The sequence below is a fragment of the Myotis yumanensis genome, unplaced genomic scaffold (genome assembly GCF_028538775.1).
Source record: "Myotis yumanensis isolate MYYU_CA2020_CCGP unplaced genomic scaffold, mMyoYum1.0.hap1 SCAF_1, whole genome shotgun sequence".
Lineage (NCBI taxonomy): Eukaryota > Metazoa > Chordata > Mammalia > Chiroptera > Vespertilionidae > Myotis > Myotis yumanensis.
Window position 1 is genome coordinate 11,127,298 of NW_027223752.1, and position 19,641 is coordinate 11,146,938.

Sequence of the window (19,641 nt, forward strand, 5' to 3'; positions counted from 1 at the left end):
ATATGTAATTGTATATAATAAGGAATAATATGCTTAATTTAAAAAAAAACACACACATACAGAACCCAATTTTGTCAACTATATCTCTGCATCCATATTGTGAGAAAAAATTCTGGAAAGAAATACTGAGAGTTAGCTGTGTTTTGTAGGGTAATGGGGTTATTTGGAGTCACAAATTTTATATAATAAACAGCATTTCTTTTAGAATCAGAAAAAAACAACAACCACTTTTGTAAAAAATGGGCTGCCTGCTGCGGTAACAAGATTCTTGTCATGGAAAATATTCCCCAAAGTTTGAGAATCAACAGATGTGAATATTTGCACTGGGAATTTGACCTACAGTGTATGGCCCAGACTTTTTCTCACTGAAATATTATCATTTTATAATTATCCTTTTATTTTCTTTCTTTTTTTAAATAATTCATTATCTCAAATCTTGACTCTGGTACCAGTCTGGGGAGGGGGGGAGTAGGTGGGGGGATTTAACTTTTATTTTTTTTAAAGCTGATCACAATTTGAAAGGTATATTAAGACTCAAAAAGGGTAAGAAAATTAGTTTAAAAGCAAACAGTACATGCTTATAAGCAGCCAGAATAAAAAGATTATGTTGCATCAAACTATTTAAGAAATGATCTGACTAGAGAAGACTTGGGTTTTCCCTTTCATTTTTGTGAAAGTGAAAATAAAAATTGTGTGACATTTGAAATACTCTCTGTGTAAATGACACACTCTCTCCAAAGGCTGCTGACACACGGGCAGAACATAAATAAGTCTTATGAGGGAAACTGCCACCTTTTTTTTTTTATCCCCAGTTCAGCGAGTGTCGGCCATGAGATGGGAGAGGAGAGCCAGGCCGCGCTCCTCGGCTCCTGGTCCTCATCAGCCTCGGGTGGGCGAGGAACGTGAGCTAACTCCTCCCACTCGCTGGCAGAGGGCTGAGGGCAGTGGGAGCAGAGATGCACCAAGCTATAAAAAAACGTTTGTTTTATTTCCTTCTAAGGCGTCCTGAGTCACTGGGCGCTCCAGCCCCCGGTGCCCAAAGAAGTTCAGCTGAAATCGGAAATGTGTGCATGGAAATGTGTCAGGAAAAAGACCTGAGCCAAAGCTGCTGGAAAGGCAGATGTTGTCGCCACTTGAACTGAATCCCGTGCAGGCAGCTTCCTATTCCTTCCTGTGAGGGGGGTGGATGTCCCTGAGTGATCAGCTTCTCTGACCCATGTCCCAGTATTACATCAGCCTTCTCAGCACGCTTACCCTGCACTCCACCCCCACCGGGGAGCTGCTGAGACTTTTTTTGAAAATCCCATTTGTCATCTCAAAGCATACGGCACGCCCACACTATTTTGCCTCCCACCCTTTAGGCTGCAGTTTCCATTTAAACACCAAGTGATGCCAACCGGGGTTGGTCAGAATCCTAGAAAGCCACAGGTAGGAGGTACCTAGTCCAATAATCTTCGTTTTAACAAGGGCGGCGGGGGGGGGGGGGGGGGGGGGGGAGCGGGCGGGGCATGAGGTCCACGGAAGGTAAGAGACCATGGCTACAGAGGGACAGAACCAAAGGTAGGCAAGGCCTGTCCCCACGGTGGTGTCCACATCCTTGTAGTCGCAGCTCCTGCATGCAGGTGGGGCTATTTCAATGCTCTCTGGAGCTGTCTCAAGCTTTGTGGCCACAGCAGGGCTCACTCTGTGACCATTCCACTTTTCAGCCTTCTCCCTGCTTCTGTGCAGAGTGGGAAAGGACACGGGCCAGGCAAGTGGGGAAAGATCCTTCTGGAAATAGGTGGCAGCCAGAAGGTGGCCTCTTCTGCTAGAGAAGCTTGTCTGGGAACCAGGGGCTGGGATGGCAGTGATGAAGGGTAAGGTTTCAACTCCCAAGACTCTAAATGGAGTTGTAGCCACTCCCATTCTCCTTGGTGACCCTGCTCCCGGCAACAGTATGTGCTTTGGTGATTTAAAATGCCCATCTTCTTCTTAACGTGTATTTCTTTCCACAATTCCTAAAGAGACTTGGATTTAACGCGGAGGTTAAAGGGAAATCAGTCTCTTTTATGGTGTACATTTTCTGCATAAAGCAAGCATGGATACATGACGAGGCCAAGAGACTGTGTTAAAAATGTCAGCTAACACCCAAACTACTTAAAACTGGAGTAAGGCTGCCGTAGTCGGCTATTTCTGGCCCCTCACCTAGCGGCGAGGTGGAATTACATCCGTGGGCAGGTACATCTCGTTCACTGAGCAAAGGGATTGATAGCCACGCAAGCTAAAAACCTACACAGTTCGCAGTTAGAGATGAAAGGCTGCAGAAATGTTTATTGAATACAGTGCCAGGTTTATAAATAAAACTTATTTACAATTTCCATAGAGTTGGTCCCCCATCAGAGAGGTGGTAAAATCTCCAAACAGTTTATCTCAAGATTTACAGAAACTTTCAAGTACATTTTCTCCTTTGCAAATCGCCACGGTGAAGGGAAACTTCAGTAACGAAAGAGCTACCACCATCTTGGCTACAGACGTGTTTAATGAACATTATAATAGATCTGGAGAGAACACACACGCCACCCATGCCACTACCTTCTCACTCCAAGGGATACAGACAGCCAAGTGTCTCCTACAGGACAACTTCAAGAGATTTAAAAAAAAGAAAGGAAATAGTCATTGTTAGCTGACGGGATAGAGTAAGACACATTCGTGGAATCTAGTCACTGCCAGAAGGGTAAATTTAGGATATACAATAAAAGGATTATTGAAGATATACAATAATTAGTTCAAATGTTTTAAAGTAATCGAATGAACAAAGAGCAGATTGACCAAATTTACATTCTCGGTTTAGGAAGAAGTTCCCAGTATGCTCAGGGGCTAGTAATATGCTGCTACTCCGACGGGCCACAGCAGCGCCAGGCCTACTGGACAGCCACTCGTTACAATGTGGTTACAGGTACAGTCAGACATGCATTTATAAAGAGAATATAAAAATATGTACAGTAGCTAATTTTCAATGTGTTTAAGTTGCTGAAAGACACCAATTAAAGTGTGCAAAAATTCATTTTGTCAAAAAATCAGAAAAAAAAGCCTTCCTTGGCAACGGTGCATTAAAAGCTCATCTGAAATAATCAAGCTACATTTGCCTTGCTCAACACCTACCCCAAACAGATGGAGAACGAAACTAGGAAAGTTGTTTGCCAAGTACTCAGCAGATTTTTACGGCAAGTCTCAGGCTCAAGCGGGATGCCAGTTAAACTAGTCACTTTATATATATAAATATATATATGTGTGTACATGTGTAGAGCAGTTAGGAGGAGGGGCAAGAGTTTACAGGAAGGTGCTAACCCTTTCGAGAAGTACTGCCACGACATCGAGTTCTTTCCTCTCTCAAACTCACGCAGACTGCAAACACCTCGCCCCCGGGCTGGCCGTCCCGTCCAACGCCAGAGGAAAAAGGCTACAGTGGGCCCGGCTGCACCTCCACATTCCCTGGGGAAAGCTGCTGTGCCCACAGGACCCTGGCCCTTTCAGGATCTAGTTCCAAAGGAGTCTCTTAGGGAAGACTGTGGGACCGCTGAAATGGAGTCCACCCAGCTTCTAGGGAGCAGTGATGGCGAACCTTTTGAGCTCGGCGTGTCAGCATTTTGAAAAACCCTAACTTAACTCTGGTGCCGTGTCACATATAGAAATTTTTTGCTATTTGCAACCATAGTAAAACAAAGACTTATATTTTTTATATTTTATATGTTCAAATGCCACATAACAAAGAAAAATCAACCAAAAAAAAAAAATGAGTTCGCGTGTCACCTCTGACACGCGTGTCACAGGTTCGCCATCACTGAACTAGAGAGATAGAAGGCAAAGTATCCAGCAAGTCAAGTCACCCCCAGCCCTCTTTGGAATTACCGGGAGGCCATCTCCCACAGGCCTGAGACTGGGTCAACAGGCAGGCTATTGGAACTTCCTGCAAGAAACATCCAGGTCTGCGAACTTATTCGAACCAGGAGCCCTCGCTCCTCCTAGCTCATCAGAACCCCCAAAGTATTCTTAGGTGTTCCTTCCAGATTCAGGAAATGATGAAAGCCAAACCTAGCTCACGATGTCAACCTCTCTTCCACCAACCACTGAGTCTAAGGACCAATCGCAGGGGCAGATGGGCGGGCTCCTCTCCACGGCTCTGACCCACCCCTCTGGCAAGAAATCTAACAAGCTGCAAAACGCCAGAGAGGCAGGGAGTAGGAGAGGGAGAAGCCAAGGGTCTCTATAAATCAGCCCTGAATGCACCCAGCTGGCTGCCAAGCGCTCCTCACTGCCTCGCGCTCGCGCAGCCTGCCACTGTTCCCTGGCAAATTAAAACCTCCCACACACACACTCAGAACCCAAACCTCCTTGCTAATAAGATACCACCGGTTAACACCCTGAAAAAATGCACATCCAGCCTTCATTTCAAAGAGTTCTGCAAAATGCAACGTGCCTTCAAAGGGGCTTTTTAAAAGCAGTCCAATCCCAGTACCAGCATCTTCGTTTTGGTTACAGGTTTATAATTAGACACAACATTCCCTCTGGGGTGGTGGTTTACTTTCAAGCTGAGGGCTACCATTAGTTCTACTTGGGGGGGAAAAAAGCAAAGTCAAGTCAACTTTTTTTAAAAAGTAAAAGGAGGCTACGGTAGAGATAATCATAACTTAAAAATAATCGTGAATCAAAAGGTGACTGGTAGTGTCTTTTAGGCATGAAGAGACTGGCTTAGAAAAGTGACTACTGCTTCTACCACACACAGCGAGGATTGAGTTACAGACACACTGAATCATGTCTCTTGCACAGATGGTCTCTAGTTACATAAAACAGGTAATCAGCAGCACGATTGAGACGAACCCCTAAATACATGCTTGAGAGAAAGTGGGTTTTTTTCCTTCATTAAGAGCTCTACTATCTGAATAATCATTAAGCTACCATGATTCACTGTCCCCCCCCCTCCCCCCCCCCCCCGGGTGAAAACACAATAGACCTCCATGTCCATAAACATGATGAAGCAGTCAGAATTTGCTTGGTTTGGGGCGAGGTCTCAGCTCGGAGGTTGGTGCTGGGATGCTGGGAGGGAGCGGGGGAAGGAAACCCAATGCTGGGCTGGGAGCAGTTACAGGTGCACTGGGCCTCCCCCTCCAACTGCCTTGTCCCCGTTTGGATCTCAGCTTTACAAAGCATTTAACACCACTTTAAGTTAACGGTCTTTTTATTGGAAAAAAAAAAATAAAATAAAAAGACTAGCATTTACACAACTTGGAATGGACGTTAAATGGTAATTTCTTGAACAGCAATGTTGATGGTTGTGCTGAAGTCCACAGCCACAGCCTACCTCTGCTGGCTCCAAGTCACGGTTCAGGAGGTTTTAAAAACAGAGAGTCCAGAGATGCTCCCTTGGTAAAAGTTTCTTTTTTTAAAAATTTGTGTGAATGGTGACAGCCTGACACCCGTTTCGCGCTAGCACAATGCAGACAACGCTAAACCAACACACGTGGGCATGCCACCAGGACGCCTCACCGTCACCACGGGTCGGGGCACATGGAAGTACAAGAGGGACCATCATCCTGCTAGCGGGGCTACGTCTAGACAGTTTATCCTTCACCCATTTTTCTACACAACAGCCTGAGGTAAACCAATTTTAAATGTGTTTGCTTTCAGCAAACCAAGCGAGGACAATTTCTACTAACAAACTGAACTAGAACCCATCTGAATAGGTTTTGAATTTGTTTTTTCGTTTTTCGTTTTTAATACAAATGCCTGACTGTGCTCAATTGTCAAGCTGCATGCATGAAAAACTGGCCAGCCCAAACAGTGTATTAATCATTAGCAAATGGAACTGCAAGGAGTCCACTAAGTGCTTCCTTATCGTTAAGGTAGTACGAGGATTTATACTGTAAAACTGATGTGTAGCTTGATCTTTTAGGGGACAGGACCACCAACCAATACATGCAGATTTTTTGTGTGTGTGGACAGAAGGTACTTTTGACATTCAGTTTTGCTATATAGAAACAGAATGAGTAAATGATTTTTTTTTTTTTTTTTGCAAGAGGTAAGTAAAAGATTCAATTTGATTCTTCTAGAGGTGGGGAAAAGTTGAAAGTAGGTCTTCATTTTGCAGTCATCATCTGTACGAATTCTGAAAAGACAAATAGTCATAACTCAGTTATCTTCAAAAGCAGCTTGATGAACCCTCCAACTCTGCTCTGCGTAAAAAAAAAATTAGTGCATGTCTAGTGAAACAGTTACCTTGTTTATAGATTCTGAAGGGAAGACTCTTAAAAACTAAGCTAAAGAAACACTGTTTTACCTTCATAGTTGACTTGTCCATCTCCATCAATATCTGCTTCTCTGATCATTTCATCTACTTCTTCATCTGTTAGTTTTTCTCCTAAGTTTGTCATGACATGACGTAGTTCTGCCGCACTGATGTACCCATTGCCATCCTGTGAACATTCAGCAATTGTTAGCAATAGGGGCTGATAGTGGGTCAGTGTGGGCAAATAGGTCTTTGACTCAATTATGCCCTCTCAAGTTACTGCCAACTCTGCTCTAGTAGACAATTCGATCTCCAGTCCCCTCCTCTACCCACTACGTACATGCAGTCTGCGAGGGCAGAATACACAGGGGGGTTTCAAAAGCTAATAGAAATTTCCCCAATCAAGAAACTTGGTTCAAATTTTCTCAGCTATTTATTATGCTTTCTCTTACTCGATAAAGTTACTGCAATAAGTCGGGGTTATTTGAAAGTGAGATTTCAGAGGTTCGGGCAGTTAGGTAAGTGTTCTAACTAGAACAGATTGTTGAAGCTTTTAGCAAGGAGAGCAAAAAAGCAGTACTTAAGTACCATCTGCAATGCAGATGCAGGATTACCTTGTCAAAGACTCGGAATGCCTCGCGGATTTCTTCTTCGCTGTCTGTATCTTTCATTTTTCTAGCCATCATAGTCAAAAATTCTGGGAAGTCAATGGTGCCATTGCCTCAAGTGAAAACAAAAAGTTTGTGTAAAATAAGTGCTCCAGCAATGCTCCTCTGCAGTAGTAATTTTAGAACCACTTTATGGAATGGTAAGCGCTTGCTAGGACAAACTGCTAAATTATTTTATTTGGTTGAACCATTTGTAAGTTTTAACTGTTGCAATACGTCACAGGGCGATTTCACATGATTCAAATTAACAATCAATGCCCTGCACAGCATTTAAGAATGCAAAGGAAACTGCGTATACAGAACCATGACCACTGAAGGGGGTTGTTCGGTTCAGGAGAAAAAAGCACACAGCACTGAAGGCTGACTCTTTCTGCTCCCAAGGGAAGCATTCCAGATTGTCTCTCCCGCACTCCCCTCCCGCCCCCGCTCCAAGTTAGGGCAATCAGAGGGAGCCAACTCGCCCTTGGCTAGTGGTGCTGGTCAAGGCCTAGATTTGGGCCCCCAGGGATGAAAAGGATCATGAGGGGGACAAACTGACTTTATTATGCCATGGAACATAAGGCGTTGTAGAACGTCTTCTCCGGGGGCACTTCTCAGCCACGTTATGAGAAGTCACCTAATGGCTTTCTCCCCACTCAGTATCTTTATTTCCCATTAAGGGCAAAACTCAGAAGTGTTTTCACAGCTCAGACCATTAACATGAGAAAACTGTGTCAAAAGAATCTGTTCTATGGCAAATCTTCCAAACAACCCCTCTGATACGAAGTGTTAGATGAACTCACCAGAGACAAACCACTCGATTAACAATGTAACTTGAATTAAGAGGAAATAAAGTTAAACTAGAAGGAGAAAGCTTTAGGTCAAGCTCCTCATTTTCACCAGTACCTTTAAATCAAAACAGTAATTCAACAGATCCTTTCAAGTTCTTTTGGCCTCACGTAAAGCATTATTGATATTCATGCAAGTCAATATTAAGTATTTAGCATGCTCACAGCCAAGCAGAGATGCATGTCCTTAGGCATCATCATATTTATTCACTGTGAATACCAGATTCTGTCACCAGGACCTCTCACCGCCCCCCCCCCACCCACCCCCCCCCCCGGCCGCTTGTTCCATACAAATCTCGGGGAGCCTAATATGCTCTGCCAGTCCCGAAGCTCAGTTCCCCAGGGTTTACTGGAGAAACTTGATAACCTTAGCACACTGGAGAGAACTATGGACAACCTCTTTTTCCAAAGCAATATTAAGGCTGAAAACAGTCTTTAGAAATAATGTGAATGGGCTAAAACCATCGTTAAAGAGTTTAACCAAAGTCCCTGCTTCTAAATGTATGTGACACATCTGACTCAACTTTTATCACCTTTCAAAACCCAATTTTTAAATGACTACTATCAAGTCAATCACCTAGAAAGTAGTCCAGATCCAAATTCTTCTTAGATCACCTTTTAAAAATGTCCTACAATGTTGTGTAGTACATTTACTAGTGTGTGTGTGTATGTGTGTGTGTATATGTATACGATTTTTTGGAGGGGGTCTCAAAAACTGTTTACTGATAGAAGCAAGCAATAAAAGATCCATTGCCCACTGTTCTAGAATTCAGAAGACGAACAATTGGTGACCAACTGCTACAGGGGTTCTTGCTTGTTCCTTCCTGCCCCGTGCCTTATACATCCTCTCCTTCTGTTAGATTCTGCAGATCTATTCCCTAGTCCATCACGACCCCATACCTCCAAGCCTCACAAGGACTCAAAAATTCTCATCTATAGCTCACACTGTATCCAATTCTGTTAGCATCTATCCATGCTCTTTACCTCCTCTTAGAGACAATAAGCTTGTTAAAAAGGTCGATGGCTATTTGTCTTTTACTTCCCCACAGAATTCAGTGCAGACTCATGGGCCGGTTGATAAAAGACTGAGCTGTAGGTCACGGCAGGTAGAAAAGAACAATACAGTGATCCGATCCAGGAAACGTTCTAGCCGGTGAGCAGGGCAAAAGGCAGGCCCGTAATCTCCTATTTACATTGTCAGTGACCAGAAGGCAACCACAGAAAAGATCTTTGCGCATTTGTTTTGCTGTGGGACCTGAGAGACGATCCCGTAACATGTCTGAACTTGAATGAACACTGGTGCTCATTCATAATTCTAAAGCCCTTACCATCAGCGTCCACTTCATTGATCATATCCTGCAATTCGGCTTCTGTTGGGTTCTGACCCAGTGACCTCATGACGGTGCCAAGTTCCTTTGTTGTGATGGTCCCATCGCCATCTTTGTCAAATAGGGAGAAAGCTTCCTTGAATTCTGAAAACAAAAGTTTACCTTTTAGAACGAATGTCTGCACCCAAGCCAGCCACATCGCACACTTCCCTGGGGCTTGCCAAAGCAAGGGGTCCAAGATGTGCAAGCTATCTGAAACTGCCTGGCTTTATCTACTGAAATAAAGACTACAACAGTCCTATTTGACTGGCCTCTATACAGCAGACCGTAAAGCAAACACTGCTCCTGTTAACCAGCTCCGTAAAACCACAGTATTCTCACATTTTTAAAGGCTAAGTTTGAACACACTGAAATGAGACCAAGATTGGTCTGTGTCCCCTTAAGGTCCCTTCCTGTTAAAATGTCTACAGCCATATGAAGGCCTTGTTTCCCTAGCAACATGGCGGTTACTAAAATGTGCATTCCAGGCAGCCAGTGTGTTCTCTCTACAGAGCATTCAGAATATTCCAAAGGCATTTCTGGTTTCCTACGGAGAAACTATCCCAAAAAAGTCCTCCAGGGAATATTAAAATCTAAACTAAAACAACTCCCTTCCCAATTATTATAATGGTCCTAACACTCATTTTCACCCATTCCCATAGATTTTAGAATAGCAAGCACAGGTTTTCAAGGTGGATTACTAAAAGACCTGTGACATAAAAATTCCAAACTACGTGTCTGAGTGGTAAACTCAGCGCAATTTCATTATATACAAAACCTCGCACCGTGAAACTCCAGAGCGTAACAAATGGATATTCTTAGTTCTGCGTCCTTTCACTGTATCTCCAAAATACTGGCGAGGAGTAACATCTCACCTAAATACTTCTGCTTGTTTTCATTTATATAGATTCTTAGAGAACTGTTCATATTACAGGGGAGAGGGACTGACTGATGCCTAGCTCTGGCCTGCTGGGGACTTCCTAAAGCCATGGACTTACCAGCAATCTGTTCTTCAGTCAGTTGATCCGCCTACATGGAGAAAGAAAAGGCTGTAATTCAATCTACAACACTGAGATCAACACTTGCTCCAATTACACTTTTAATGGTGACCTTCTGTCAATATTTTTAAAATGTCAACTGTTTGAAGACTTTAGCACTGTCATTTAATGAAAACAAAAATAAAGAGAACTCTTAATGCTGTTTCTTTGTAAAAAAAAAAAAAAAAAAAAAAAAAGGATGACAAGGAAGTGAGGAAGTGACAGCTCCCTTGAGGTTTTCCTGTCTGGGCCTAGGGCTGTGCGGTGAGGTCTAACTAGGAAGGGTCAGTTCATAACTTGAAAAAGGGCACCTCTAGTGGCAAAGGGTCCCACAGCACGGGCTGCAGCAGCAGCAGCAGGCGCTGAGAAAGAAGAGCGCCACCTACTGCACCCGGGCGCCGCAGTCCCCGCTTCCGCCCCAGCAGGGACCTAGCCTGACGCTGCTGTCACCGCAGCCAGGATCTCGGATCGGTCCAGGGGCAGGCTTTTAGCGCACCTTGCGCATTGCTGCGGGCACTCCAATCTCCAATCTCCAAACCGGCGTTACATAATGGCACTGGGTGGATTAACGGGCTTTTACATTCATTTTATGAGATACAATTAGGAGGGGAAAATAAATATACCGCAATGGGTTATCCCGCTAACTCCATTTCCATGTAGTAAATGCTTTCAATCATTTAAATTACGCAGTTATTCGTTAAAAGTCCACCATTTGCAATGGCTTAATGCCCTCTGTCAAAGTATCCAGACTCAGAAGCCGGGAAGGGAGGGTGGGGGGATGGAACCTCCGATAAGTGAGCTGTTACAAAACTGCAAATGTGCAGTGCACCGAAAACTACACGATTATGAGACTAATCTTTTCTGGAGAGGAGGAACTCTGCTGGAGGATGTTTACCGACCTGAAAGATGACAACAGAGCTGCTCACAACGAACATTTTACTGGAGGTGGTAATGGGCACGGAGGTAACTCTCACGGCAACATGGAAGCTGCATCTCCAGCCAGGGGAATTGGAGAGCTAATATGTATTTTTATTTTAATGAAGGGCACCTAATGAAGCCAGCTACAAAACAGGTCCTATCAGAAAGCTGACGGTGTTAAGTCTATTCTAACTCTTAAATGAAAACTTTCACAAAGAGGAACGGTGTTCCAATATATGGAAAACTTTTTTTTTTCCGTATTAGGACTGAGTCTTCTTCCTTTCTACCCCAGTGACTGCCTAATAGGTTTTCTTTATATCGAACGAGGGAGACGCGATGATTTATGTAACGCCGGAGCAGCGTCTGTCTTGTACAACAGGAAGCGCTGCCACACCTCGAAAGAGAAGCTGTCACCCTTACCGGGGAGCACGGTCCCTCCACGCGGCAGAGCTGTCATGTTAGAGGGGCTACTATTGCGAGCATCAGCCTTCCTCGACAAAGGAACATCGCCCGATGGCACTGGCCTTGGGGACAAGGGTGCCCCGAAACTGCCAGAGGGCCATCTCCCTACCCAGCCCAGCCAGAAAACGCTGCGGGTGAGTGATGTCAGCCCAGCGCAGGGAGGAAGGAGGCTGTGAGCACACACCCAGCGAGGCGCACAGGCGCATCTGGCAATCTCCAAGCCGCAGAGAAAGCGGAAATGTCGAGGGCATCTCCCTGCGGACTGGGAAGTGGCGCCGAGTGGGGAAACGCAACGCGAGGGGCCTGGCAGGGGTGCGCGCCCCAAGGCCAGACGAGGGGCCAGGGGATGGCCCGAGCGTTGGGGGTGGGAGAGCCGCCCCTCACCAGCCGGGGGCGACCTCCCACTCCCAACCCCAGACCGCACCGCGGGGAGCGCAAAGCCCGCCCCGCGCCTCCCACCAGCTTCAGCTCCCCCAGGCGGTGAGCCCGCCGCGCCGCCTCCTCCCGGAGCAGAAACTTTGCGTCTCTAATGGAAACCGAGCCGCGCGCCAGCTCCCTCCTCCCCCGGTCCCCCCCCCCCCCCCCCCGCCCCAATTAGCGCCAACCCAGCGCCTCCCGCGGGAAGGGGCCTCCGGGTGTGCCGAGGCTCCCGCACGCCTTTACTGCTGCCCGGAGGTGTATGGGGGGTTGGGGGGGCTGCTGGGGTGCGAAACAGGGAGAGGAGAGTGCCGGCCACACCGCAGGGCCCCGCCCGGGCGCAGGGCGGCCTGCCCGCCGCTTCCGCCCTCCGCAACTACCCCCCCCCCGCCTTCCTGCCCCCACCCCACCCTTCCCCGGTTCCTTCCTTCCCAGCCCACGCCCGCGCCGCGCCCCCCAGGAGGTAGGAGGGAACAGCGGCTGAGAGATGGTGCCCAGCGGGGTAGGCTGGTGGGGAGGGCGGGGGCAACACTGACGGCGCCCCCCACGCCCGGCCCGGAGCAATGTGCGCCACCCGCTCGCCCCGGCCCATTCATTCTCCCGGGCCCGCAGGACCCGCCGCCTCCGAGCCTGGGGAAAGGCGGTGGGGTGGAGGGGGCTAGTGCCCGGCCCCGCCCGGCTCCCCCACCCCCCCGGGGCCCCGGCCGAGGCGCGGCGCTGCGGGCAGCCCGGGTGCGGCGCGCTGGATGCAGTGGTGCGGGGCTGAGGGGGGGGCGGGGGATGCGGAAGCCCCGCGCAGCTGTGGTCAGAGCCCCTGGAGGACCCAAATTTAAAGGAGGATCCCTGGCCGAAGAAACTGAGATGCAAACCCGAAATGTATCCGTTTTAGCCGCAACTGCTGCGTAATGCCCGGGAAAAAGGGGGGAAACCCTCCCCCCCCCCAAAAAAAAGAGACAAACGAACAGCAAAAAAAGAATAAACCCGGACTGAACTAAAAATCTGTTTAGAAATCATGGGCAGGCAGCTGCTACGCGGCATTTGCCATCCCCGACCTACCATGGTGCGAACGGAGGGAGGAAGCGCCGAAGGACCGAGGGAGCCTGCACCAGCGCGGGGCTGAGACGGCGGGAGCCTCCGCTGCTGCTGCCGCTGCCGCTGCTGCTAAAGCGCGGGGTGCGCTGAGCGCTGTGCCGAGCCGCTGCCGCCGCCGCCTGCGCCGCCGCCCGACTGCGAGTAACGGCCCCGCGCCGCGAGCCTCCCAGCACGAATGCCGAAGCGCGCCCCTGCGCTCGCGGGATATATACGGCGCTCGGTATCCCTCCGCCGCGGCCGCGCCGCCTCGCTCAGCGCCGCGGCGAAGGCCGGGCCTCGCCCGCCGGGCCCCGCCCCCGGCGCGCCCGGCCTCCCCCGCCCTCTGCGCGCCCGCCACCTCCGGCCCCGGCTCGGGGAGAGGTGCGGAGTGACCCCGCGGGCCCGCTCCGGGGCCGGGGCGAGGACCGAGCGCCTGCACAGTGCGGCCCTAAGGCGGCCCTGGGCTTCGGAAGCCGCCGCCCCTCACCCAGCCCCACCCCTTCTGCAAGACCCCCCTCCCCACCACCACCACCACCCCCACCCCCCTGCGCTAACGTCTCCTACCGCTGCGCTGGGCACCCCGTCCTGGGGCAGGGGCAGCCGCGGGGAGCTGGGGACAGGACAGAGGAATTGAGTGGGCACCTTCAGCTGCCCGGGAGAGGGGTCTGGAAGGGGCAAAGCAGTTTTCCTCATGCAAGAAATTGGGCGTTTTTCTTCTCAAAATTTGAAGCAATAGCTGAGACAAATTATAGGTGCCCAATTGCTAAATCTATCACGTTCATAAGCTTAGCCACTCTTAATGGGATGTTTTTACGTTTCCTCTAATTTTTTTTTTTTTTGTATGCCTGAACAATATCTCTCCCCTACTGTTTTGTTCTCTTTTTCCTATGGAAAATACTATTATTCATCCTGACTGCAGTCTTATTAAAACTTAGGTATCTGTACATCTTCTATGGACCTTAAAAACCATGCTTTCATTGTTTTTCTTAATTTTACTGATCCTGACTGAGAGGGATCAGGTCTTTATTCATCAATCCAGAGAAACAAAGAAAGAAAGAATACTTAGAATCCCCCAGATTACAGTTGGAAGACACAGCTAATTGACAACTGCTATGGAGCTAGACTAGATTTTAACCTACAATCTTGATTATATTCACTTTTAAATGGCATTTTAATCTTTAAATTTACTGTTTTCATTTTTTTCTGTAAAGTAGGGGAAAAAAAGACAATTCCAGCTATTGATTTGAAGCCCAAAACTTGTAAAAAGAAGAAAAAAAGAAATCTTGACCAAACAAAAACGCTGCAGTTTCTTTTCTTGCCAAGGCAGAACACAATTTGATCTTTTGTTTACAGGGCCTGGGCAGCAGTCGCGCGTTATCATCTGCTTACTCTTTCAGAGAAAGTGGCAACGTGTGTGATTGAGAAGCTCTGCTCCAAAGGACTTTGGCTATGTTTGTTTCTGGCTTTAACAAAATCTGCAGAAAGATATTTTAAAAGAATGGCAAATGTTCAGGCACATTGCAGATGCCGCAGGACTGCTGAGGTAACCTTAGACAGTCATCTGTGGAGCTGTTCTGCTTACTTTTATGTTCTTTCTAGCATACCACAGAAAGGGTGAACCTGCTGTCAATAGAAAGAGGCTGCGAGAGAGAGAGAGAGAGAGAGAGAGAGAGAGAGAGAGAAGGAATTTGTATTCTTTTGTCAGGTTTCTCACATAGTAGTTAATTTAATACATTTTAAAACATGGGGTATATTGTATGAGTAGGAGGAAATAATGGCCTAGAAATGAAATATATTTAATTATTAAGGATACATTAGCTTCTAATATTCTTTCATTTCTTATCATTATTTTGGTTAAATTGCTACAATCCATGGTTTTGAAAACCAGGCATTTTATAAAGTAATATTTCTCCCTCTGTCATTTAACCTATTTCGCCCAAATAAAATGCTTTCCATGACTTTACTTGCTAACAATAGGATCATTTTACTTATTACAGGAAAATTCATTATTCTGAGTCTTCATATTCACCATCTAGAGTTATCTTCTGGTAATTTTTAAATGTATCAAATCACATCTTAGCTTTCAAGTCTAGTGGGTTTATAATGAGGTCATACTTTATTCAGTTTTATGGCTAGTTTGCCACACTGAAATATAAGAAGGTCAAGTGACTTGCCCAAGATCTTACCATGAGTCAGGATGGAGCATAAAATAGAGTGTGAGCCCTTGTTCAGGGCTCTAATCTTAGATTATATATGGATGAAATCAATATCTGAAATTTTTAAACATGCAATGTGAAGGATTTGCCCTCATCAAGCAAGCAGATTCTTCTAACAACTTAGATGATTACAGGGTTTTCATCTTGACCAACACAAAGGTCACAGTTTGAACTCTGTGGGCCCACTTACAGGTGGATTTTTTTCAAGAAATACCTGTACTGTAGGGAGTCCACAGATGCAGAGGGCCATTTGTATACTGGTGACTTGAACATCCTCGGATTTGGGTTTCTGCAAGAGGCCCTGGAACCAATCCCCCATGGATACCAAGGGACAACTTAAGTTTGGGATCCATCAAAAGTTATACTCGGGTTTTCAACTCCCCGTCCCCTTAACCCCCACGTCATTCAAGTGTCAATTGTACAATAGGCTCCTCTGGCCCATACTTCCTGAGGCTTCAGTTACCCATGGTGAACCGTGGCCCAAAAATATTAAATGAAAAATTCCAGAAATAAGCAATTCATAAGGTTTAAATGGCATGCCGCTTTGAGTGGCATGATGCAATCTTGCGAGTCCCGCTTCATCCTGCCTGGGACATGAACCATCCCTTTGTCCAGCATATCCATGCTGCATAAGCTCCCCACCTGTTCATTATGTAGTGGCTGTCTGGGTTATCAGATAGATTGTTGCTGTATCGCAGGGCTGTGTTCAGGTACCCCTTATTTTACCTAATAATGGCCCCCAAAGTGCAAGAGTAGTGATGCTGGCGATTCAGATACTCCAAAGAGAAGCTGTAAAGTGCCTCCTTGCCCTGGCCTGTGTGGCTCAGTTGGTTGGAGCATTGTCCCCTGCACCAAAGGGTCTCAGGTTCGATTCCCAGTCAGGGCACATACCCAGGTTGCGGGTTCGATCCCTGATTGAGGCATGTATCGGAGGCAACCAATCAATGTTTCCCTCTCACATTGACTTTTTCCCTCTCTCCCCTACTCTCTCAAATCAATAGAAACATATCTTTGGATGAGAATTTTAAATAATAATAAATACATAAATAAAAGTTTTAAATTGTTTCCTTTTAGTGAAAAAATAGGTATATATAGGAGAAAACATACATTATAGGGTCCAGTACTATTGGTGATTTCATGCATTCACTGGGGTCTTGGAACATAATGCCCACAGATAAGGGGGGACTACTCTAACCTCCTGAAAGTGGATAAACTTAATTTATGGAAAGATCAGCAATCAGGAAAATAAGCCACATTATTATATATCATAATTTACTGAGAACCAAGTCTATGGAATATGTCATGATATTGAGAGAAAATGGTTATCATTATTATTTAAATAAAATAATGTTAACTAGACCGAGAGTAGAAAGAATGAAGCCCCAAACCAGGAATCTCAGTTTTGAATATTATTTCTGTTAGTAACCAGATCACCCCACCCCTCTGAGTCTAACAGAAAGAATACAAATGCAATTATTGTACATACTCCTGGGGAAAACAAGAAATTTGAATTTAATCTATAAGTTCTTTCCAGTCGTAAAACCCTGTGTCTGAGATTATAACATATGATTATAAAATATACATATATCCCATATACATATTACACATATGTGTCATATATGTATGCATACTTCAATATACATATATTGAAGATGAAGTGGAAAAAACGGAGAAATGGAAATAGTTTAAAATTTTAAAAAAAAGAATTTGCTGAGCATTGACTATGGCTAGGTCCTGTGTTAAATGTGTTATTTCATTCTTCTGCTCATTCCTTATGTGGAAACTGAAGCACTGAGTGATTCAGTGATTTGCCAAATTTAAGTGGTGGAACCCAAGATTCTAGCTCAGAGAACCAAGCATGTAAGAATCACACTATATCTATTATTTAATAGGATTTATTTTTTATTTAATTTTTTGTTGGGGGAGTGGAAAGAATAAGTTTAAATGTTGACTTTAAAGAGATACTTCTTACCCATTTAGTTAAAATTAAAATAAGATCATAGGAATGTCGTAATAGCTCTATGACACACAGGAGTAGAGGGTCTGTGAGAGAAAACTCAAGCAAAACCTTACCTTTGTGATGCCTTCTAGGTGAAGGGCATCTCTCACCGTGCAGATGAGGCCTAAGGAGGCAAGGAGCCTTTCTCACTGTCAAACATTCAGTCGATGTTTCTATGCTTGCATCAAAAGAGGTGACTGGGTGTGCCCTAATCCTGGTCCTGTTCCAAACCCTATCTCCAGGATTTGGTCTTTTAAGTTTCTCTTCCACAAAATTGTCTTGGAGCAAACCTGATTTTTAAGAAATAAATTTATGCAAATCAAAGTATAGTCCTGATATATATATATATATATATATATATATATATATATATATTCAGAGAATATATTTACATATCTAGGTCTGCCTCAAAGCAAAGCTCTATTTAAATATTATTATATCCCACACTCTTTTAGGCCCTATGAATACAGTAGCTAAGATTGATCAATAGATAGATGATAGATCTTCTTGCCTTTATGGAACTTAAATTCTTTTGAGAAAATGAATGTGTGTGTGTGTGTGTGTGTGTGTGTGTGTGTGTGTGTAAGAGAGAGAGAATTTATTTCATGGTTTCTACAAAGTAACCTGTCTAAATTCATTCACTGCATATAACTATAGTCAGTTGTGTCTTCATGGATGGATTATCTATTTATTTTCCTCAAGAAATCTGTAATCCCAAACTGGAGCCCCTGTCCTGTGCTATCTCACAGGAGAGAAATCTTGTCTCCTGCCTCTCCACCATCCCCATTCCCTCTTCTCTGCCCATACATAGTCCAATGGCATTTTGATAATTATCCACCATTTGGGATTCTCTACCTCGCGTCATCTCCAAGAGCCAGAACAGATTCTTGCTGTTTGTGTGTGGATTTACATTTCATTTAATGTTATACAGGATTGTTTAGAAAAGCTTTACTATCTCTGTCAACAAAATATCTCATTTAAAATTTTGCTATTATCATTTATGAATGACTCCTATAGGTAAAGAATAGAGTAAGAATTCTAATATAACATTTAAATTTGAATAGATGTTGCTATCAGAACAGAACAAGCAAATGTTAGACCATGACTTTATACCGTGAGGAAAACATTATCAATTTTAGCATACAAGTATAGGTGTCTATTTAGTGTCCCATAATCTCAGTGAATCATAACCAGACTACATGTCCTGCTGTGTGTTCCAGCTTGCAATGTTCATCAATATATTTAGTTAATGGCCTAAAGTGCAATCTTTCCAAACAGCACACTCACCTGGTATGTGTGCCCTGTTCTTGTTTTTCTTTTTTCCCCAAATGCTTTCATTTGTATAGTAGAGGACACCTCTTGCCCTCCATTCACAGAGCTTGTTTTGCTAGTAGCTGTGGTGATGGATTTGCACTAGTCCCTCTGTGGCCTGTTCCACCCTTGTGACCAAGGTCATGAATATGCAACACAGCAAGGGGTCAGGGATAGAGAACAGAGCAAAATAATGGGCCATTAATGAGACTAGACCCATGACTTAGGGCCTCATTAGCTCTGTGCTTTGACCTATTGAGCTCTTAAGTCACAAGCAGCCACTGGTTAGAAAGATGTAGGGACCAAGTATATGAATTCAGATTTTAAATACTCGATGGGATAAGATCATAGGTTTTGTGCTTTAATTTTTTACACTAAATTCAAGCTGATTTTTTTTTTTTTTTTAATGCGGCTGGCCTACAGAGCAGTGTGTTCTCTAAATTATATTATTTTGGAAGTTCTTGAGTCACTATTTCCCCATGAATCAAAAAATCAAGTGCAAAAGTAACTTCAGTCAACATAAAACAGTAACCAGCAACTTCTCATTTCTACCCTACAGAGAGCAGATCCCTGCAACAATAGGCATTTAGTGGCTTACAAATGATTCAATGACTATTCAGTTGAGGGATATGTGGCCACAGTGGTGGACTGGAATGGCAGGTTTGGGGATGACTCAGTTTGCCTGAAGAGCAGCGCCAGTGATTGGTGCAAATTGACACTTTCACTGGGGGCTTGACATGCAGAGAACTGGACCATAATGGTAAAATCGGGTAAATTGATGTTGATTGTGGATTATACCAAAGAATGGGCCTCACCACTTCCAACAGAGGGAAGGTCTCCTTTGGTAACTGTGTGGTTTGGTTTTGAATCATAATGAAAAACCTTTGTCCTACCTTCTGGATCTGTGCTGTCCAATATGGTAGCCACCAGCCACATGAGGCTATTTAAATCAAAATTAATTAAAATAAAACACTCAATTCCTCACTTTCACTCACCACATTTCAAGAGCTCAGTAGACCCACATGGCTAGTGGTTATCATATTGGACAGCATACATTTCCTCATCGCAAAAATTCTATTGGATGGC

General features: G+C 45.1%; 1 protein-coding gene across 1 annotated transcript; it reads right to left on the bottom strand.

The window, feature by feature from the left end:
- Positions 1-2,283: 2,283 nt before the first annotated feature.
- Positions 2,284-13,216, bottom strand: LOC139009651 (calmodulin-1). Its single transcript, XM_070413839.1, has 6 exons — positions 13,015-13,216; positions 10,123-10,153; positions 9,086-9,229; positions 6,877-6,983; positions 6,314-6,449; positions 2,284-6,142 (listed from the first exon to the last, which is right to left on the bottom strand). The coding sequence occupies exons 1-6, from the start codon at positions 13,015-13,017 to the stop codon at positions 6,114-6,116; spliced, it is 450 nt and encodes a 149-aa protein (XP_070269940.1). The 5' UTR covers positions 13,018-13,216; the 3' UTR covers positions 2,284-6,113.
- Between the last annotated feature and the right edge of the window lie 6,425 nt (positions 13,217-19,641).

What these genes read in the sequence shown, in the direction of transcription:
- LOC139009651 (XM_070413839.1), bottom strand. An exon ending in GACTGAAGAACAGATTGCTG is followed by an intron (nt 9,230 to 10,122) that starts GTAAGTCCATGG and finishes TTTTGTTTTCAG; the next exon opens with AATTCAAGGAAGCTTTCTCC. An exon ending in CATTCCGAGTCTTTGACAAG is followed by an intron (nt 6,450 to 6,876) that starts GTAATCCTGCAT and finishes GAATGTTCACAG; the next exon opens with GATGGCAATGGGTACATCAG.